The sequence below is a fragment of the Aquila chrysaetos genome, chromosome 2, assembly GCF_900496995.4.
Source record: "Aquila chrysaetos chrysaetos chromosome 2, bAquChr1.4, whole genome shotgun sequence".
NCBI lineage: Eukaryota > Metazoa > Chordata > Aves > Accipitriformes > Accipitridae > Aquila > Aquila chrysaetos.
The window spans coordinates 3,900,136-3,922,039 of NC_044005.1; the positions used below are offsets into that span (position 1 = coordinate 3,900,136).

The 21,904-nt window shown below is 50.2% G+C and overlaps 1 protein-coding gene across 4 annotated transcripts in view; it reads right to left on the reverse strand.

Annotated features, from left to right (window-relative positions):
• The window catches only part of TXNDC16 (thioredoxin domain containing 16), a 39,447-nt gene extending 17,696 nt beyond the window's left edge, over nucleotides 1-21,751 (reverse strand). Inside the window, exons 1-14 of one of the 4 annotated variants that reach the window (XM_030042555.2) lie at nucleotides 21,385-21,743; nucleotides 21,144-21,269; nucleotides 15,770-15,973; nucleotides 14,734-14,816; nucleotides 13,534-13,607; nucleotides 13,158-13,232; nucleotides 12,703-12,824; nucleotides 12,091-12,181; nucleotides 10,177-10,333; nucleotides 8,513-8,679; nucleotides 7,380-7,440; nucleotides 5,864-6,011; nucleotides 4,906-5,052; nucleotides 4,377-4,436 (exon numbers count right to left, since the gene is read on the reverse strand). In XM_030042555.2, coding sequence (XP_029898415.1) covers nucleotides 4,377-4,436; nucleotides 4,906-5,052; nucleotides 5,864-6,011; nucleotides 7,380-7,440; nucleotides 8,513-8,679; nucleotides 10,177-10,333; nucleotides 12,091-12,181; nucleotides 12,703-12,824; nucleotides 13,158-13,232; nucleotides 13,534-13,607; nucleotides 14,734-14,816; nucleotides 15,770-15,938 — 1,354 coding nt within the window. In that variant the 5' untranslated portion in view covers nucleotides 15,939-15,973; nucleotides 21,144-21,269; nucleotides 21,385-21,743. Of the gene's footprint in view, nucleotides 1-4,376; nucleotides 4,437-4,905; nucleotides 5,053-5,863; nucleotides 6,012-7,379; nucleotides 7,441-8,512; nucleotides 8,680-10,176; nucleotides 10,334-12,090; nucleotides 12,182-12,702; nucleotides 12,825-13,157; nucleotides 13,233-13,533; nucleotides 13,608-14,733; nucleotides 14,817-15,769; nucleotides 15,974-16,420; nucleotides 16,945-21,143 lie in introns of all 4 variants that reach the window. The other 3 variants (XM_030042546.2, XM_041118254.1, XM_030042566.2) reach the window with 3 other exon arrangements.
• Nucleotides 21,752-21,904: the final 153 nt, after the last annotated feature.

Consider the following 21,904-nt stretch of genomic DNA (forward strand, 5'->3'; position numbering starts at 1 on the left):
TTGGAAAGGCTTAAGCAGATGAGAGAGAATCTGGAGAAATTTGGAAGACGTGCCTCCTGAGGAAAAACCCAAAGAACTGTGTTTCTTTTGATTGGAAATTGCCTGGAAGAAAGAAACAATAAAATCTAACAATATGCAAAGTCTGCTCTGGAGGCGACAGTGAGATCACTCTGTTGCCAGCTGGGCAAGGACAAGCAACAACCCATTCCCAGGTGGGGAGGTTTGACCAAATATTAAAACAAGCTGCTGAGAACCAAGCACAGCTGAATCTTTTTGGTGGAGAAGCTGTGCAAGGATTTTAATCACAGGTTAGAAATGTGCCTGCCAGGGATGGGTAAGTCATCTCCACAGACAAGGGTGAGGCAAACGTGACCTTAGCATGGGTTCCTATCCCCTAATCTCTATGTCCTTGGCATCCTGCTGGACCATTTTCTGCAATCCTCATTTTAGGTTCTGTTTTGCAGCTCACATGAGGAGTTTGCTGCTGTTCTGCCTTGTGTCAAACTCATGTACAGAAAAAGAAAGCGGCAGCATGGAGCTAAGGGTCTGCAATTCCACTCAGACAGTCAGGAGCTGTCAAAACAATCCCCGAGAGTAGAAATGGTTTGTGTCATTCTCCAGGCTCTGAAATAACATCTCAAATTAAAAGCCTGCCCCTGGATTTATTTCACACCTCTGATCCAGTATAGCTGGTTCTCATCATCTCTTACCACATAATCTTGTGTCTTGCCCAATTCTGAAAAATAATGACATGGAAATAGGGCTTTGATGTGTCATTAAAATTGAGTTGCAAGGCTGCTCTGAGGTCCCCCAAATATGAGTTTTAGTGTTTGGGTACTACCTCGGGGGATTATGTACCAAAAGTGCTCCAAAGGAGCCCCATCTGGCCTGAGGAACACCTTGTACAGGATGATCACTCTCCCAACACAGTCTGCACCATATTATTAATTACTGAATGAGCATATTATTAATTACTGAACGAGCAGCAGTTTCAGGAGTTGAGTAACTCAGCAACAGGTTGTTCAGCCCTGTGGTCACTGTCAAGCTGCTGGATGGGAAGAAAGGTGAAAGAGGAACCCAAGATCCTACTGTTTCGTGATTTTAGGTGCTACTAAAACTGGCAACAGCGAGAACCTCTGTCCTAGGAGTCTTATAAAACCAGGACAAGAAAAATCATCAGTGCTACAGGGAACAAGAAAAATCAACAATCCCTTAAATGTCTAATCCTTTGGAGGGCAGGACTGGCATTAGAAACATCTCACTTAAGCTGGTCCAAAGGCTACAACATGAAAGAGAAGTAAGTTATGTATGAAGTGCTGCACTTCAAGAGGAGGAATCCCATACAGAATGGGAAACGACTACCCAGACAGCATCACATAATAGGCTCCTAAATCCTTACTTCAGATTTAGGTTCCATGAATATACATTGCTAAATCACACAGGTGATTTTCATGCCTTTGAACTACAACTTCAGACCCCTGACTTTAGAAGTCATTAGACAAGAAGACTCCACAAGCACAGAAGAGGGAAGCAGAACTGTTTTTCATCACACTATATTGCTCTTAGATACCGGTTTTCTCTCTTCTTTGCAAAAAAGGCCAATGACACACCTAAGAAATGCTCAGCACTGTCACACCTTCACGTCCTCTTCCCCTGTCCCAGGGGTACTGCTTTCCATAAATTCACATCTTGCAGATGAAAACAAGAGCTGCAGCAGTTAGCCCCAGTGGCAGTGAGAATGGCATGCTCTTGCTGCAAGAGCAGAAAATGTGCTCAGTTCAGCAAGACAGAGATGCTTCTCTTTATGTCTTGCTAGATTGGATCTCTCAACAAAGGGAAAACACTTGGGGGGCTATAAACTTAATTTTGTGATGATCTGCTGAACAGCTGTTACTGGATGATTCACAGGGTCATTCCAGTCTCCAACCTCCCCCATGCCCTTGATCTCATACGGCCTATTCTCTGTGCCATTTTGCACAAAGAATTGGCATCAAAAGTGGGACCTGGTTCTGCAACTCAAAATGTGCCTCTGGAGTGAGTGATTCATGCCTCAGACAGCTGGTCTTGGCTTTTCAGCCCTTAGGAAGAAAGCTCCACCCCAGAGAGCAGACAGAAATACCAGCGCTTCTGGGGAAGCTGAGAGATTGCCCCAAAGCCATACCCCGTGTTTTATTCTCAGTCCTGCATTGCTCACGATCTTCTTCCTGATCCAGACTTCTGTCCCTTGCACTGCCGTATCTTCCCTCATCCTGGCCATCACTGAGACCCCAGGGACCCCCATCCTTTTAGGTCTTCCAGCTCCCCTGGTAGCCCGCCTGTGACTGGGGGTCCCTCAGCAGCAGAGACAAAGGATCTCCAGATCTCCTAACACAGCCGTTCTCCATCCTCTCCGAGGCCGCAGCAGGGAAAGCAGACTGGAGTCATTCCACAGGTCACATCTGGCCTGGGAGTCTTCGGTAGGACCTCACTGATCACAGAGGAAAGGCCCTGACCCCAATCAGTTCATAATCTCTGTTGAGAATCTGCCTGTGGCTGCTTCCATGTACCGAGATTGTTATCAAATGATTCAAAAAACACATGGTGAAAGCCTGGCCACACAGAATCAGCCAAGGTTTGGCCACTGGCTCAGGAAGAGGCAGGGTTTCACGCACTGACTCTCCCACGTTGCTCCTTTAGCTCGTCTGACTGCTGGGGAGTCTAAAAGAAACCCCAAACCATCAACAACCATCACATCTCTAACGACAACCACCCTCCCTGACCTTTCCTGTTTATTCCTGGGATTTCAGTCCAGATCAAAGCCGCTGGTGACTTTCCCTTCATGCAAACAATGAATGCAGAACCGCTTTCATCCAAACCACAGCACTGTCCGCAGCGTTCCCAGGAGGGTTTCTTGTAAGCAGCTCCCATTGCATCTGCTTCCCAGAAAGCTGGCTGGGTGCTCTGCAGATTCTATACATGTCCCCCCTGCTGAGACCTCAGCCTGAATCCTGCTTGCACTCTGCAGGACATGGTCCCCAGTCCCAGGGGAGTACCATCACTAGGAGAAATGAGCCTTGATGAAGAAGAAAAACCAAGGGAAGGCACCGGCCACCCTCAGGGGTGCCAGAACAGCTCTCACCCAGATCCACGCAACTTTTCCACTGGGCTGCAATGAGCTGGGGATGAAGTCACCTGAGTGTCCCCTGCAGCCAGGGCAAGAAAGAGGCACCTCTGGAGGAGATTCAGCCCATGTAAGAGTGATGGATGTGCAGAAGAACCCACCTCTCTCCACTAACCGTAGAGAGGGATGGGGCTGAAGACCTGGATGAAGCTGAGTTGGGGCTCACACTACTCAGGAACTGCTCAGACCCTCTTGAAGGATCTGTCCCTCCTGCCTTTACTACCAGACTACCCAGTGTGTGCTGTCTTTAAGTGTTGCTGATTCTTCACCGTCACATGTTATTTATGGAGTTCTGTGGCCGCCTGCGAGACTTCCCATGTAATTAAGCCAGTCTCCAGGCCCTGAAGGCACCATCATTGTAAATTCTTTCTCTGACACCATCCTGCCCTGGTAGATCTGGGCCTGCCCACACCTGTCTGTCACTTTCCACCAAAGCCGGGGCCAATTACTGCTGCTTTCCAGATCAAGTACTTCCAGGGACAGGAGATCTGATGTGCCACCCAACACATTGGTTTGCTGTGCAGCATGTAGTGCATCTCCTTGATCTGTGCAAGACCTAACACTGAGGGGTACAAACAGGACCCTGTTTCCGTGATGCAGGCTACAGTGCCTGCTGTTTGCCCCTCCTCGCTCCAAAGCCCACCCTGTGTCACCCACTGCCACTGGTGTTCTACCCTGGCCCTCTCCATACTCTTGGGCATTCATCACGTAGTCACTGTGCCCACCAACATCACCATCATCATCATCATCATCCATCATGCTGTCACTGGGCCCACCAGCATCACCATCATCATCATCTATCACGCTGTCACTGAGCCCACCAACATCACCATCATCATCATCATCATCATCATCATCATCATCCATCACGCTGTCACTGGGCCCACCAACATCGCCACCACAGCTGCAAGGCAGTTTGGGCAGCTGGTGTATACCAATTTACACCAACAACATAGGGCAACTGCAGAAGGCTGCATTCCCAGTCCCATGACTTTAGAGAGGCACAAATGGACCGCAAAGATCCCTAAATAAGAAACAAAGGACTCTTCCTAAGCAACCTGATGTGGGTATGCCTTCCTCAAGAGTTTGAGGGGAAAAAACGAGTCTGTTCTGGGTGAGGGAGTAAGGTACCATCCTTATCCTCCCAGTCTTCTGGTTCCTACTGCCAGGGCAGGTGCATGCCAGCTGTAAAGCACTCAGACCTGTGGCACCTTACCTTTCAGGTGATCGGCCACCTCGGTGTAAGACCGCAGCACTGCCAGGGACACTGCCTCCCCTGAAACACAGAAGAGACACAGCCCTGAGGGACACACCTTGCTCTCTGACAATGTCATGTTATGATTCTCTGCATCCTAAGGTGCTTCAAGCTCTGAAAGACTTGAAAGAAATGAGGGAAATTGGACTTTATGCTTCTGTGCAGCAGACAGCAACCACATTGTCTAGGCTATCCCATGAGCCCGTGCTACTATGATTTACCCCCTTGTCCTACATTCGGTCCCTGTAAAATGAAGGTTAAAAACCTACGAACGTTGATATCTTTATACTGAGAGATACTGTCTTCACACAGTATCAGTCAATGAGAAGAACTGATTTAATCTGATTGCTAACAGTAGGTGGAGGCCCAGGAGGCACGACGCAGCACTTACTTATCGTTTAAACTTGTCTACAGCATCACCACATTATGGAAAGGATGGTGAGCAGCGCAAGCTTAAAGAAGGGACAACCAGGCCACATTTCATACTCACAGCTGGCATAAAACAGCACCACTGTCCGGGCAGTCTCCAAGAGGGCAGAGTGGAAGGTCTCCTCCGTCAGGGCATGGATCTGCTCCAGGGGCAGCTCTCGCTTCTTGTCCCTGGAAACTGCTTCCACCACCTGATCATCCTGAATGTCTGCAAGGGACCCACAGCCATGCATGAACACAGGTACGCACGCAGGGCAGAGGGAACTGCAGCCCCCCCATGCCACCCCATCAGCCACGTTTTTGTAAGCCAGCACCTCTCAGCAGAGACATGGTGACTGTCAGCAGGGGGGTAACTGCCTCGTATGGGGGAGTAGAGGCACAGACACACATACAAACTCATTGAAATGCACTTATGCCATCTCACACCAGTCGTGCCCTCTGATTTGAACACTATTCTTTAAGCATGTTGGCTCCTCTAGGATCCTGTGTCACTTTTTTTGGAAATCAAAACCAATTTTGTATGGAAAACAAATGCATCTTCAAGGACACATTGCAGGGGCCAGTGTTTTCTCCCTGGGGAAGGCAAGTCTGGAACAGCTTTTACAAAAACATGTCTCAAACGTTTCCAAAGGGACTGACAATTCTAAGGCTCTTCTTCTGATGCTTGAAGAGGAGACAGTGTTGGGTGCACTTTAAATCCCTCATGTCTCTGAAGCTGGATGCATTCAAGCAGAAGCACCCCTGTCCCTCATGCAGCACTTCTGCAACTGTTCCTCTAACAGCTGCTGATTTTTCTCCCTGGTGTTTCCCCTAAAAATTATGCCTGTCTGTCATGAAACTCCAGTGATCTGCAGAGAATGAAAGAGCCACTTTGTACAACCGCGATGTGACTGTGATGGTTTGCCTTGGATTTGCAAAAGTATGCTCTAATGCTTTAACATATGCCTGCACGTCTCTAGCAGATGCGGACTGCGTGTCCTATCTGATGACAATCAGCTTTTCACTGTTTAGTTCCGCACCTTGATTGTTATTCTCTTTTTCACTGTCATCTTCCTCCTCCTCCTCCTCCTCCTCATCCTCCTGGATTTGTTCAACCTTGCTCTTATTTTCCACCAGGGTTATAACTTCATCAGTGTCTTCCAAGACCAGGTATTTGATTGGCACTCCCTAAAGAAAACAGAATAAATCAGTGGGAGCAAAACATCACCCTGAGCCCACTCTGTCCACAAAGCAAACTCAGGGCTGATGGGGCACCATCACCCAACTCCTTATTTTTGGTGTATGTCAACAGATTCCTAAAGCTGCCGAACAGGGGAGCTTCTGGGGTGCGATTCTTTGGCCTGGTTTCACCTGTGCATGAGTTTTTCTCACTCCAGACTGACGTTTCCTTGCAAGGAAGTAATTGTGGCTATGTGGGATCCTGTGCCTGGAGTGGTGAAAGCAAACACCGGCTCCACCTCCCAGCATCTGAACGTGGATCCACTGCTGCAAGGAAAAGCCCAGTGGCCAAAGAGTGAAGGAGAGGGGGGAGGTACAGGGTCACCTCGGCTGTCCACCCTCTAGAGGGGTCAGGCTGGGTCAGAGCAGCCCAGCACAGCCTGAGAAACTGGCACAAAAAATCCTTTATCTGATGGAGCTCAACCAAGAAAAGTGCTCCCAAGCGTACATGGGCTGCCAGTCCATGGAAAGAAAAGAGCAAAATGTGTTTCTCAGAAATGAGACCTTGTCGGCTTCAAACCAGTTCTGGCACTGTCTCAGCAAAAGGCATTTCAGAGAAAATTAATTTTATAATGAACTGAGAGAAATGACAAACTGCTGGCACCTCCCATTGTCTCTAAGAGGAGAATCACAACATGCACATCTCTCACCAGGGCATGCGAAGCCCTCAGGGGATGCTCAGGTTCAGGTCTGATCCTGTATCTTCGCAATCATAAGTGTGACAGTTCAGGTAATCTGGGGCAACGTGTGCTCCCTGGCATTTGTCGGCACCGAATTCCATCTTGCCTCACAAGCTGGGTCAGGTCCCTCCAGAGTTTAGCTCATCTTGATCAACCTCATTTCACTTACACCCTGTCCTTTTCCCAGATCACTGCCAGAGGCATTCAGTTACATCAGTTCAGCACAGCCCTGTGGTTATTTGCTCTTAGTTTCACACTCATTTCCTCTCCCATCTTTTGAACGCCTTTCCTAAGGGGACAAGGGCCTTTAGAAGTCCAAATCTTTGGGGAATTTGCACTTGGACTACTACCTTAGGTAGTTCATAACCTTGTGTTGCCTTAAGGTGTAGTGGAGATGTCACCCTACGTTTTGAACCCAAAATGAACTCAGTATTTTATCTTTACCAGCAGGCACAATTGCTCTGCAGTACCAAACTCAGGCAGTTCCATCATGCATCTAAGGAAAGACACTTCCCCTTGAGCTTCTGGGAAGCCTGTCAAATAACAACGGAGCTCAGCATTACCCCAACACCTCTCAAGAGCACCACGCCCAGATAGGAAAATAAGAGTTGTACAATAAAGAAATCCAGCATCTAACCTCATCTGGTGTCTTGAGAGCAACGTTTGACTGGAGCAGAACGTTCAAATCTACGAGGTCCCTTCCAAAATACAAAGTGAACATCAGATGGTGCAATGTGCAAGGTCACACCCCCATTCAGCCTGCCTGGCTGGCAAGCCCACCTCTCTCAGCAGCACCATGTCCTCACAGAGTCATGCTTCAGGGCCCCCGAGAACTTGCAGGAACACAGAATCAATGTCAGTGGTGGAGAAATAGGCTCCAAGTGACCCTCCAGTGGGACTGCACGGTATAACGCGCCTATTTCACAAGGGGCTTGGATTCCCTTTCTGTGATTCAGGTCTTTGCTTCCGCACTGGTAGCCACATCCCAGTGCAGCTGCTCTGCTGGTAGACTTCAGCTCATCAGTAAATGTAGCCAAGAAGTGCCTCAACAAAGGGAGGTACCATCGTGGCAGAAAGCTGGAATAAGAGAGCCCACACCCATCCTTCCTCCACCTCCTCCCATTTGCACAGCTGCCAGCAGACATCCCCAAAGGCTGTGCAACCATGCCTACAGGGGCTGCACACCTCCTTTGGCAAGAAACCACGGAAGCATTTGCAAACACAAGCCAGTCTGGTGTACACAGGCTGCTCCTGAGCCCATGGAGCAGAGATAAATAGCTGGTGGTCAATCGTGCCTCCTGCCCTCCTGGGGAACAAATGTGCTGGTCTAACTCAGAGAGCCCTCGCTGATGGAGGAGGCATCGCTTACTGAGCGGAGACACCGATCGCCTCCCAGCACCCAGGCACCCAGCACCCACAGTCCACCTCCTTTACTGGGATGTCCTTCTGCCCTTAACTTGAGGGCAAAATACAAGCCTTCCATCTGTGCTAAGTTTCCTTTCCAAAATCTCTCCTAGTCTGACTGTTTTTCCACTTCTAAGTCAGCAAGAGACTCAAACATTTCTACACTTCCAGCCAGTCTGAAACCAAACTAATCTTATTCTGGGCAAGTCCTTAAATGTGACATCCTCTCGCAGGACATAGCCTAGTTTTACTGTTTCTCATACAAATGTGAATAAGCCCACTGACTATCATCCTCGCGGTGGAGAAACCGAGCTCAGAAACACCACAAAAAGCAAGGAGAACCCCAAAACACCTTAGAGCAAATACCTGGACAAAAGGGCAACTCCTGCTTTTCCCAAGAGCTGCCAGGCCACAAACTCTGCTGTCCTCCTGTCAGCCTCATAGGTCTCTTTCTGGCTGAGGATGAACACAAGTGGCAGCCCAAGCTGTAAGTGAACGGTGGAAACCTTCTCTGGGTCTTCAGTGACCTCTGTCTGGAGAAGAGACATGGTTATACTGCAGCACATCTCCACACCATTGAAGGTATCTCAGCTCTTCTTCTGCACAGCCCATGTAACCATGCATTCCCCAGCCACAGAAATAAGGACACCCTCGAGAAAAAGCCTCCAAGCCCAATTCTAAAACATCCATTGAAGCAGAACCCACACAACTCCTGTTAAACTGTTCCAACCTGCCATGACCCTCCCTGTTAAAAACCTGGGCTTTATTATGCATGTTCTTTGTGACTTAGCAACTCCAGATGTCAAATCTCGATTAATTTTTATTTACCTGGCATCCATGCCCTGGGGCATTTTGAGAACCCCGGCCGCAACATGCAAGAGCTGGCATCCTCTCCCTTCCTGCCTTGGACATGCTGCTTCATGAGAGCATGGAGCTGCTTAATGAAGTGCCTTCCTTCTGTGGGCCTAACCCAGGAGGCTGGCTGAAGGAGACACTTCCCAGCTCATCTCCTCGTCCTTTCAGCTGGGCAGAGATGCCACCAGTGGGAACTGGAGGCCTGCTGAAGTTCACTGCCCCGTGGGAAGAGGAGATGATAGGAGGGAGCCTCCAGTCCCTTGTGCTCACCAAGGCTTGAATGACCAATATCGAACTCCCCAGGGTGCTGAGCCTGCTGTGGGGAGCCTAGAGGAGCAGCTAAGGACTTTGGGTTTGTCTAGTTTGGAGAAAAGGCGGCTGAGGAGCGACCTCATTGCTCTCCATACTGAGAAGAGGATGTGGAGAGGGAGGTGCTGAGCTCTTCTCCCTGGTATCCAGGGGTAGGACACATGGGAATGGTTCAAAGTTGCAACAGGGGAGGCTTTAGACTGGAGTTTAGGAAGAATTTCTTTACTGAGAGGATGGTCAAACATTGCAACAACCTTCATATAGAGGTGGTTGATGCCTCAAGCCTGTCACTGTTTAAAAGGCATTTGGACAATGCCCTTAATAACATGCTTTAACTTTTGGTCAGCCCTGAAGTGGTCAGGCAGTTGGACTGGATAATCGTTGTAGGTCCCTTCCAACTGAAATAGTCTAGTCTGTTCTACTCTATTCTGTTCTGTTCTGTTCTATTCTATTCTATATGCTCCAGTGAAGTCTATCTTACTCTATTCTATGCTATTCCACTCTATTCTATGCTATTCCACTCTATTCTGTGCTATGCTATGCTATATGTTCCAGTGAAGTCCAAGGGGCACCTCCACCCCGTCCCCACTCATGGTGCTTACAGACAACTAGAGGAGCATACATTGGTGCCAGGGCTCCCTGGAAAGGTCTAAGCAAGCAGAGCAGGGCAAGGGAGTGTCACTCTCGTCCAGCCCCATGCCTGTTCCTTGCTTGGACCCAGCCTGGGAGCTTTGCCATTAACTTCATGGAGAAGGGGCAGATTCCCATGCCCAGCTCTGCCTTCTCCTCACACCTCCCTCATCCTCACAACCACCCCAGCTGCCCTCATTTCCACAGCCCAAGCGGCTCCTCTTTCCCAGTCATACCACCAGAGGAGCCCCCATGAGCTTGAGGTGCCTGTGGATGTTGAGCATCGTCAGAGCCTGCTCCATGGCCGTCCTCCTGCAGGGCTGCGCCAGGTCCGTGGTCCGCTGGCAGTGGCAGAACAACAGCCGGGCAGAAGACACATCAGGCTTATCATTGCTGTGGGAGAGAAAACAAAAACCATGCTGAGCTAGGCATCCACCGCAGGGTTTTAAAATGCCCTGACAGAATGACCATGTTTGTTGACGTGTTTTACAGGGCAGATGATCCTCAAGTTCAGAGTTTGGCAAGCTTGTGGGACCTCTTCAAGAGCCCCACTACTGACAGGTACAATTGTGTCCAGGTGCCTTTCAGAATTGTGCTGAACATCTAATGAAGCCCCTGGCTCACCAGGTGTAAACGACCCCAACTCCAGAACAGTTGGCCCAGCTCGAGAAGGACACAAATTAAGCTTTTCTCAGTGGGACCAGCCATGCCACTGCAGTGGAGACCCTGGCAGGAGGACGAGAGCTGAAGTCTACAGCTTTGTTCATGTCTTTTACCTCGCTGGTGACGTCTTACAGACTGTATAAGGAACATTCCACCTTTTGAATAGCATTGGTTTTGGCTGTGCCAAAGGAAGCTGTGAGATGGAGTTCCCTGGATGGTTCCCTGGTTAGTTGTTCCTGCTCTGATACCATCACTGGTGTTGGCCTGTGGGTTAACTGTGGGAAGTCACATTCCTTTTCCCACACACCCATTCCTCACCTCTAAAACAGCAAGCACCTTCTTTGTAAAGGGTTTTAAGATCTCTCTATGGAAGAGTAGAGCATAGTATTAAGACCTCAAAGCCTGCTGCCCCGGTTGGCTGAAAGCTATTCATGTTGGTGAAGCTACCACCATTTCATCAGCTAAGGAGATGACCTGCTGGTGTCCTCTGGGCTTTAAGCAGAACAAAGCCAGTTCCTGTCCAAATGACAACCGTGCCATCTAGTGGCAGCCACAAAATGCTGTCCCTGACCATGATCCTGCAAGGATGGGATGGCACCTCGGAGAAGGACCACTTTGGTGCCTGCCCTGGTGTCACCTGTGAAAGCAGGCGAATCGTTGTGTAAATGCTTTGCTGAAGATGCAACATGCTATGTGATATTCCCACCTTCCTCCCTCTGTTTCGTGACTGCAGTAGGTCCCATCAGCAGCAAGTCATGTTGAAGGATCTGCCCTTCTAATGCAGCTCCTCATGCATGGGAAGGAGATGGCCTGAGCTGGGTGGGAAGTCCCAAATACACGAGCAGTGTCTTGTGCAGCTGAACTGCAGAACTCACTGCTGCTAGAAGTTGTTGAGATGAAAAGAAAAATTGAGTTTAAAAAATCCTGGTGGCTGTTAACACTATGATACAGGTTCAGCTCCCATCTCTTGAGAGTCCTGAAACCTCTGACTGCCAGAAGACAGGAGGCTGCAGGCAACACACATCCATTTCCTCATACCCCTTGGGAAGCACCTATGGCCACTGCAGAGGTAAGATATGGAGCTGGGTGGGCTTTGCTCCGACCCACTGTCGCAGTTCTTACCCTTCTCAGCTGGCCAGACTTGATCATCAAAGCACAAGGCTGAGTGTTTTAAGACTAGAACATCAGCTATATCAGCCTTCCTGAAAACCCATGGCTGAGGTTTCATCAGTCAGCTACAGAAAGGAGACAGTGGGCTCTTCTCCTATAAAATCCCATTCAATGAACCGTCACAAATGGCATGGCTAGTCCCAGTCCAGGAACACAAGCAGCAGCTGGTTTTGGAAAAGCAAAACAGATCTGACTGTCCACCCTTGGCATAACATTCTGATACCACCCCAGATTTGACCTGGGAATCTGAGAAACCAAGAGTAGAGCAAACAGTGCAGGGGAGCAGCTCTACCTGGTGGGTGGGTGTTTGGACATACCTGGTGTCTTTCAACAGCACTGCCTCAGTTGTCAGAACAAACTGGTGGACAGTCCCATAGACAAAAGCTGCCTCCATCACAGCTCTGTGCTCTGGAAAGAGAAAGGCAAAACGAACTCATCTCAGCTCCCTCCAGATCTCCCTCTTCATCCTTCCCAGTTGTAATTATCAATGCCCAGGCTTTCACAAACTCCTGGTAGAAAGTCATAGCTGTCTGAAGACACGCTATGAAGGTAACTGAGTAACTGGAGCTGGACCCAGTTGCTGATCCCCAGTAAACACACAGGTGGTGTATGTGAATCCATTCTACTGCATAACCAGAGATCTGCCTGCCTATGGGTTTATTTATTTTTTAAGACAGCAGCCACCAGCTTGCTTTCTCTCTCAAGTCCGTCTCTGAAAGTTTATGCTCCCAGCAAAACTTTTCTGGTGCAACTGATCCCTTTGGAAACACAGCAAGACATACAGAGGTGGAGAACCTGTGTCTGGGTGGCCCTTTCAGGTCTCCTTGATCCTCTGTTTGCAGGATTTTGGGTCAGAAACCCAGCTTCCTTGCACCTTAGTAAAAAAGGCTCTGGGAGGAAAGCAAAGATGAAAAGCTGAGTGTTAATACCTGCTGTCCCAGTAGCTGGTACATAGGCAAAGACCATGTTCGACCTCCCTTTCAATGCATTTTCAATGTTCTGAAGATCTGCCAGTGTTTCAACATATTTAACTTCGTTAAAGAGCAGGGCACTGAGGAGTCAGAAAAAACTCATTAGCAACTGTTTTCTTTTAACAGCGAATTTGCAGCCACATAACCATGATGGAAAAACAAGGTAAAATTCCAGCTTCTTGCTGGCAGATTGACAATTCACAGCCAAGTACAGCTGCCCAGATGTGTGCTGGTAAGTCATCTCAAGGGCATAGATCTAACAGGGTCAAACCATACCAAAGAGAGAAGCAGCCTTCTGATTGGCTGAGAGCAGCCTCTGGAATATGTGAGGTTTGTATTTATACAAAACTTTGTATCAACAAGTGAAAATGGAAAGTAAAGGATTCACAGAGAGGTATCTGGTCTGTACTTACAACAAAACGTTAGCAACAATGGAGTTCACGTCAAACAAGGCATCAGTGGGGAACTCTCTGATCAGCACGTTACCTCTAGGGAGGGAAGAAAGAGTATCACCAAAGAAACTACAAAAGATTAGCTACACGTACTAATTTAATTTTCACTCTGCTGAATACTTCACCAGAAACCTTGGGAGGTTTCACACTGAAGACAAAGCATCTACTTTGCCTGTGTTGGGCCTTTTGGGGGTACTTTTTGCTAAACTCTCTATGTCACTGCTGTCTTCATAGCTCCTCTCTTCCTCCACAGACATCTTTGATCACTGACAGCATTTCCTTCAAACATTTGCACTGGAAAGCAATCGCAGTGTGGTGCCCAGACAGCCCCCCTCACCTGAACAGGTAGGCTTTCCTTAATGCATTTTCTTTTACACAGTATCTTGAGACATCCTCTTTGGGACAATTCACCTAGACATCGAAAGCATGTAATTAGACATTCAGCTCCACAAGTGGCTACAAACATACAGCACTACAGTTTTCTTCCATTCAAGAGTGTAAATACAGTCTTTCCAAACCTGCTGGGAGAGAAAATACAATAAAATGGAGTCCAGAGATGGGGACTGGAGTTTGTACTTCAGTTCTCCAGCTCAGCCTGCCTTGATTTGGGTCATATGGGATCAAGAGATTTTATGTTCTGCCCAGCATATTCAAAGTGACAGATCACTGCTTGCTTATTAAACTCAGCCTGTATCTGGAGGAAATTAAATACATACACACACATATAAAAGCACTTCTTATAATCTCATTACACTTGCCTAAATTTGTAATTCCCTCACCTAAATCTGCATAAAGTTTCAGCTAAAAACCCCTTTATATGAAGTATTTATTGCACTGAATTGAAAAGAAGTGAACGGACCCATCCCTCATTCTTTGCAGTTTGAGCTGGCAGGAGGGAGCTATGGAGAGAGTTGGGCACGTCCCACCTGAGTGAGACGAGCGGGCTGATGCCCTCCTGTGCAGTACGCTGGGGAATCGTACTCTTCTTTGCGCCATGCCCATGGGTACACAGCAATGGCCAGGCAACTCCATGCACCCCATGCAGCTGCTGGGAGGCCAGATTAGATCAGCCACCTAAGCCTGGTATGTGGGTTGGCCCATGAAAAAGACCGATCTGTGAGAAAAATGTGAGTAGCTAAATGTCCCCTAAACCCATGAATGCAAATCAAAGTGCACAGGTTCATCTACTGAGACTGAACTGGCAGGCCAGGAGCAGCTCAGGGCTGCCCCTGCCTGACCCACAGCACTGCTGGTCCTCTGCCTTGCTATGTTCGGAGACACAGGCACAACATCGAGCCTCTCTGGGACAAACACAGGAACCTGTCCATGTCCCGCAGGCAGAAAGCGTGATGCAACCCACAAGCAGCAGATGTAAGGCCAGGGCAAGGGATAAAACGGGATGCCCTGGTCTGCCACCATCTGCTTTCTTGTGGGGTGCCACTGCTGTCAGTCCCCAAGGTGGCTCTGCCCACCCTGCAGGAAGCCCTGCAGAAAGAATCTGCAGAAATAGCCTGTCCCGCTCCTTGTCCCCATTTACCTTCACCACCGAAATGCCATAGTCCTGGAGGGCCTCGGCCGAGTTCTCAATCTGCTCCAAGAAGGGCTGGGCACCAGGAGAAACTGAAACACAAAACCCCCTGGTTTCCATCCCTTCCTCTTACGGATGAGGAAGATGACAGTATCTTCAGAGGCAGCACTGTCTGTGCTCTGGCATGGTAACAGCATGCTAAGGTCCCCATGCAAACATGCCTGGGACATCTGAGCAGACCTGAGCAGGGCAAACAGGGAGCCGTGGCATGCTGCCGGCAGAGGTACCTGCGGGGATGTGGCTGGGGGAGACAGAGGGACTGGGACTGGTTTTGTCAGATGGGTGCTGCTGTGCTGGGCTGCAAGTCCTCAGAGTTAGGAGCATCCTCCTGCCACGCACTGGGACAGTGCTTGACACAATATGGTCTTGCTCTTACTCAAAGAGTAAGGTATTTACTGAAACAAGACTAATTACAGGCAACAACATGAATGCCCACAGTCTCGCCTTCTTCCTTTCGAACACACCCAGTCTCCCAATGCTAATGTGGGAGCTGTGTTGGTGTCTCAGCCCACACCGATGTCTCTGGGAAACCATACCTGGGGGCCATGAAGGAGCAGAACAAGAAAGGCAAGGCCAGGGATCTCCTTCTAATTCTTGACAGCCCTTAGCTCCCCTGCATGCAAGGGATCCCCCTTTCCCTGGGAGATACCGTGGAAGAGAAACCCAGCCCCTTTCAGGGTACAACTCCTTAGGAGGCTGGGTTTCTCTTCCATGGTACCTCCAGAAAATTAATGAAACGGTTTGAAGGAGTGTACCTGGGGACACAGCCAGGAAAGATCCCACCCCAGGAGGTCTCTGCCTGTCAGGAGCACTTGGAGCTTTGCAAACACAGATTTGCTAGCTGAGCTTGACCAGCTCTTCAAAATCACCTTGGGTTTACAAATCTCAGGAATTGCCTCTTCATTGTTCCACTTTTGCACACACCCTCACACAAGCCTTTGCTGAAAACCCAGGCTGATGTAAATGTGTGCTGTTAAATACATACCATTATGGCTGAAATAACTCAGGGATGCTCTGCCGGCTTGCAGGCTACTGAAATACTCCTGTGGGCTCAGCTCCTGCAGCAGCCTCGCACTTCCCCGCGTTGGGATGGAGGAAGCACAGAAGAGCAGGAAAAAGAAGGAAGAAACCCATCTGTCCTTTTGGGCTGACATGGCTGTTACCAGCTACAGGCACGGGAGAGTCACAACTGGGAAAAAAATCAAAAACATATATATGTATTTTATATATATATATAAACATATATATGAGTGTCTTCTGTTTAGGTAGGTGCAGCATGATTGTAATTTCCAGATGTGACACAAACATCTCGAGGACATCATTAATTAGTCACCAGAACAGCAGGTGATTCAGACAACTGTAAAGATGACAGCAAAGGCCATTCTCTTTCCTCTGAGCGCTATCTGCAAGTGCACGGACCCTCAGTGCTTTCAGTTTAGGGCTGTTTTTCTTCCCTCCTTTTTTTGTCTTTTGAGTCAAACACAAATTACATGTACAGGCAGAAAACAGTGACAGTATCATACAACAGCCCCCCCCCAAACCGTCTCAATTCTTGTTAAAAAGCTTTGAGGATGCCACTAGCATTATATGCGCCACTGAAAGAGGTGTTCACAAAGGGACGGGCCATATTGCTCACTTCAGACCATGCCAAGTGATGTGCCTGCCCCATCTCTCTGCCATTTGAGGTTTCAGCTACACCAAAAGGGAGAGGTGTTTGTGCAAACTCCTGGGGCTTGTCATGCCTGGCTCGGTCCAGTCTCGTGTTATTCTGACATCGGTGGCACGGGAGCAAAACCCATGACCCACACCAGGCTGCAGGGCAGTCCTGGCAGTCTCTCTTCCACCCCAGGTCTCCATGTGGAGCTGGTTAGGAGAGGAGCCAAGGAAATTTCTGAGATGCTTCAGAGAATGGAGCAGAGACCAAGCGTGCAAGTCAGCTGCCAGGGTTCACCAGCAGCCCTCCCCAGGCTGCCCTGCCACAGCTGTTTAACTCTTCTTGCTCAGATTAAGGGGCTCAGGAGAGCTTCATGTGGACAGCCACCACAGGATGAGAAAACACCTTCTTCCCACTTCATTCCCCTGTTTAATACCAGGTTCCTTCACAGCCTGCTCTTCAGGTATTGGTCTTTGCTGCTGAGTATGCTGGAGTACAGCTGGCCCCTGGTCAACAAAGAGACAAAGCCAGAGTTGAAGCTATGTAGAAGCTGTTTGCTTTGCATCATGAGCTGCAGCTGTTTTCGTTAACAAACGCCCCTGTGTCCATGGACTGTCATTCCCTTCAACACCCTGTCAGATGCTGTCAGCTTACTATCACTGTTCTGTGATGAACCCAAACTAAAATGTTCAAAAACAAGCAGCCAAAGTCCCTCTGCTTTGCTCCAAGAGTGGGGAGTTAGTGACAGCCAGGCATGCTCAACCTTCACAGGCTCCCTCTCATGTAGGTGAGGGGTTTGGATTGGGCCTGAACGGCACAAAGGAACAAAGACAGGGCTAAGAAAGGCATGAATTTTTTTCTTTTCATCTGAAAATCTCCAGTTCTTTCCAGCTTTGGGAAGTGCCAGGCATTTCTGGTCCTTTGCCCTCCCATCTGTTCCTCTGGCTCACAGAGGGGACAGAGATCGGGGTGGAGGGGGCAAGGTTTATTAAATGACAAACTTGGCTACGGTGGGATGGAAAAATAAACTCAATTGTGCCATGTGGGAATCAGCCCAGGTCAAATGGGAGAGCTTATTGTCAAGGAGGCAAGAGGAGCAGCCTCTAACAACTCAAAGACTTCATGGTATTATACCTGGAGGAGGGTGCCAGCAGTTTAGAAACACAATTCCAGCCTCTACCCAGTCCCGCTCTCTCTTCCATGTCTCCTCTGGCTCTTGTAGTTTTTCTAGCATCCACCTTCTGCCCTCTCCACACCCCTGTGTGACTGCTGCTCTTCTCCTTGCACCTCTTGCCCAAAGTCAGCCCTGTCTGCCCCACCGCAACCCCTTGCTCTGTCCTATGCCCCTGCTCCTCCCCATGCCTGCCTCCCTCCCTCTGTCCCACCACCCCCAACCCTGCTCCTCCCCATGCTTTTCTCACCCTTCACACAAAAACGTGTGCTCATCCCTTCCCTACTCATGTCCTCTCACCTCTTCATTACTCCGTCCTGCCCAGCAGCTGCCCTCTGAGCCCCATCAATCCAGACTCAAATATTCAGCTTTTAAGTCATTTCCTCCGTCACCTCTTTTCCATCAGCAGAAAATTAACACCATAGGGCTGGAAACAGCCAGAACCCTGTACTGCAGCCACTTGCAGGATTACCAGAGATGTGTGAAAATACCAGGGATGTGTGAACCAGCTCTGTGTCACTGCTGGGAAACCCTTAAGCCCATGGACCGTGGGGCAGCCTAGCCCAGCATAGATGGTATGCAGGACCTGGTTCATGTTTTCACTGTCCTACCTCCAAGACAGAGCCAGGCCAGGTGGTTAAGGCCACTGTAGATGACCTAAAATGAAACCAAAGACACCAGAGACACCCAGCACAAACTCCTGTGTTGGTATAAATTGCTTGTTCCGCATCAGTTTTTGCTTGGGAATCCTGCAGAGGTAACCACGGGCTGGGATCCCTGCATAATCTCTGTGATCCCAGCTGCTTTCCCCGACACCTTGCCTCACAGAGCCCCCGGCTGCCAATATTTATTACTGAGGAAGCTGCAGCACTTTTCATTCAAGGGACTGTGATGTGGGGTGGTTTTTAAGACTCACAAGACAAGGAAGAACCACTGTCCTACTGGAATCATAGATTGCACAGCCAGCTGGCTACCATCTCCATCATCCATGGGCCTCCCTCACCTCGGGAGAACCACGACCAACCTGGACTTAAATGCCAGTGATGTAAAATCTCCCACATCCCTCATCAGGGTATTTTCCTCCTGGTGATGAATTACCTTCTTGCAAAAACCCTACACTTTATATCTGGTCTAAATATGTTACACTGCTCTTCCCCTTCATTTTATCTCATTATGTCAGTATCTTCCAGCCTGCAGAGCCCTCAGTTGGCAAGTTTTAACTCCTTAGGTAGATGCTCCTAAACCAGGAGCATTTAGGGTGCTCCTAAATGGAGTCACTTCAACCTCTCCTGTGATGATCGACACAGATCAGGCCTTTTGTCGCAGCAGGACATTCACCCCGCACCCAGCTAGTACAGTTTTTTGGCAGCACGCTCACCTGCCTTTTGTGCCCTTCTGGCACCAGTTAACAAGTGTGCTGCCCTCCCAAGTTTGCTGGCAGAGAGGACATGTAACAGACCCCAAATCCACGTGGGGCTGCCTCAACCCCTTAGCTACAGCAGGCTAAACAGGCTGAAACACTCTCCCTGGCATGGCTGGATGCCCCAGCACAAATATACCTGCTGCTGAAAAATGCAAGGGAAAGCATAACGCTGACAGCTCTTCTTGCACTGTGGACCATACACACAGGTTTCCTTTGGGGGATCCAGAAAAACTCCCTGAAAACCTCTCCGTTCCAGCCTTCTGCTCTGCAGATCCACATGAATCCCTCCAGCCACACGTCACTGCCCGACCAGCAAGCCCTTCCCAAACGCATCCAACTTGTTTGCAGCCAGCTTGTCCAAAGATGGAAGCTGTCCCAACAGCTGTATTGTCTGCAAATTTATTTTCTCCTGAAGAGATGATAAATTGGCTCTTCAGGGCCAAAGAAAGCATCCTAGGGATCCCACTGAAGCCTATCTGGATGACGCTGACTCTCCGGTGACAACCCACTATGTGAAACTGTCACCCTGCGGCCACTTCACTGCCTGGGGCGGGGGGGTTGTCCTGCATGTTTTTAATTCATCAGAAGACCACGCAGCCCCAAGTCACATGCCTGACAGTTGTTGACATATACTGCTGACAACTGTTGAAATATTGCTTATGTCAAGCAATATTTAAGTCCTTTTTTTTCCTTGGTGAGGTTATGTGTTAGTTTTATGGAATCCTATGGCTGTCCAGCAATAACCTCACTTCCTTACCAGATATTGCATTATTTTGCATATTTTTCACTACACGCTCCCCTTCCCTGCTCATCTTCAAAAAAGTGGCCAGCACCAGCCTTTTCCTAATCAGCAGACAAGTCAGGTTAATTATCACTACCCAGTTTTGCTGGAACAGAGCTCAACTCAGCTCCTTTCAAATTTTCCAAAGGCAAGTTCTTTGACCCAGCTGACTTGAATAAGGTCAAAAAGCTGCAGTTCCCCACCATTTGGAGCCGGGACAGCGTTGAGATTGTTCTCCGTCACTTCGGGATGGGCCTGCAATCATGGCACCGAAATACCCGCTGGCCCTTCCCACTTGCCCCTTCTCCCCAGCAGCCTGCAGAGGAGGCAGGGATTGCAACCTGCAACTGCGAAGCCCCTACAGCCGTGTCCCCCCATCGTGTGCTGCCTTTGCCGTGACCCTACAGCTGAGGGAAGATGTTTCCACTCGCGCTGGATGCCCTGAAAAGCCTCCAAGCCAGGCGGCGATGTCGGGACCGACAGTAAGACTCATGCACTGCTTCCAGTCAGAAACCAGAGCCTCGCCGCAGAGGTATTTATCCTGCATTTATCCACAAATGCTGTTTCAAGCCGGAGCGCTGCCAGGCCTTTTGTGCACAGGCAGGCGCACTTTTCAACCAGCAGCGTTTTAAGGACGTTGCAGATTGCTGCGTAATCAGCCCGCGGCGCAAATCCGTGCCGGGGCAGCTCACGAGACCGGAGCCACATCTGGCACACCATGTCGGATGATAACGGAGCTCCAGTCCGCCTCTCCCCTGAGCGTCTGACCCCCTGCACCAGACGTGCCTAATTTTCGGTGCAAATGCAAGATACGGGCCTGCAGTCAGGGGACGAGGGTGCCTATAGGGGTGGCTGCGGTGAGCTGTGGGAGCAGCATCTCGCAGCACTGGGATCCTTCTCGAGGATCATCATCAGAGGTGGGAAACACATCGACATCAAAGCGCATCCCAGCCTGTTGCCCAGTGTGCTTTGCCTCGCTGGGTTTTTTTGCAGTGATGCTCCCACCTCCTGCCACTTCCTGGAGAGTTTCACTTTCATTTTCATTTCCAGGTCCCACTTCCCAGCACCCAGTATCCCTGCTGGGCCTCGCTTGCTACCCGAGGCTGCAAGAAGGACACGCTGCAGCCTTTCCCTCTGCCCACACCAGGAGAGGAGCGCTTCGATGCCCGTGCACAGCAGACAGCCCGCAGCGTCACCCACTGCTGCTGCCCCCATTTAGTCTGTCCCTGGGTACAGCCCAGCCCCCCAAATTCCCTGGAAAGCAGCTGGCACCGTGATGACGGGTGACATTGCCGAGCTGCCTCCCAGACGGCTTAGGGATGTCACCTACCTGGGCGTCCCGAGCTGAAGTCCTTGTCCCTCCACCACGGCTGCTGGGAGAGCATCACGCGTCGAGGTCTGCCCTCGGCCCCAGCGGTCCCTCGCGGTCGGCGGCCTGGCTGTACGGCTGGCGAATCTGGGATGCCAAAAATAAAGCTGGCGGATCCAGTAAAGGGATCTCTAAGACCCGAGCCGAGGTCTCTCGGTAGCCGGGGGGGGGGGGGGGGGGTGTGTCTCTCTCAACTGCCCACCTGCCTGTTAGGATCCCTGAGCTTTCCCTGCAGCCACCGGGATCGCTGCCCACGCAGAACGGACGGTCTCTGAGCCACGCTGAGCCGTCCCCACACCACCAGAGACCCAACCTGCCACCTACCACAGCGGGGCTTCCTCCCGCACACCCACGCAGGCTACTGGGGGTCCCCACACACCCCCCCCCCACAACCCCCGACAGCTCTCAGGGACCCCTGTAGGAAAGCTCTCCGCTTCCTACACGAAGCCCCCCGGAGCTAGAGAGCTGCTAAGAGCCGATCCCCCCCCCGCCCCAAGGCGGAGGGTCTCTGCCCCTGTTGCTGAGGAGACCCCCAGAGCTGAGGCGAGAGGGGAGCGGGGCGGGAGCGCGGGAGGCGGTGCCTCCGCCCGCCGTTCGAAGTAGGCGGGGCGGGAGAGTGGAGGGGAGGGAAGGGCGGGCGGCGGCGGCAACCCAAGAAGCGAGAGGGGAGCCGCGGGGGCGGCCGTGAGTGACAGGCGGCGGCGACCACTCGGCGAGGCGGA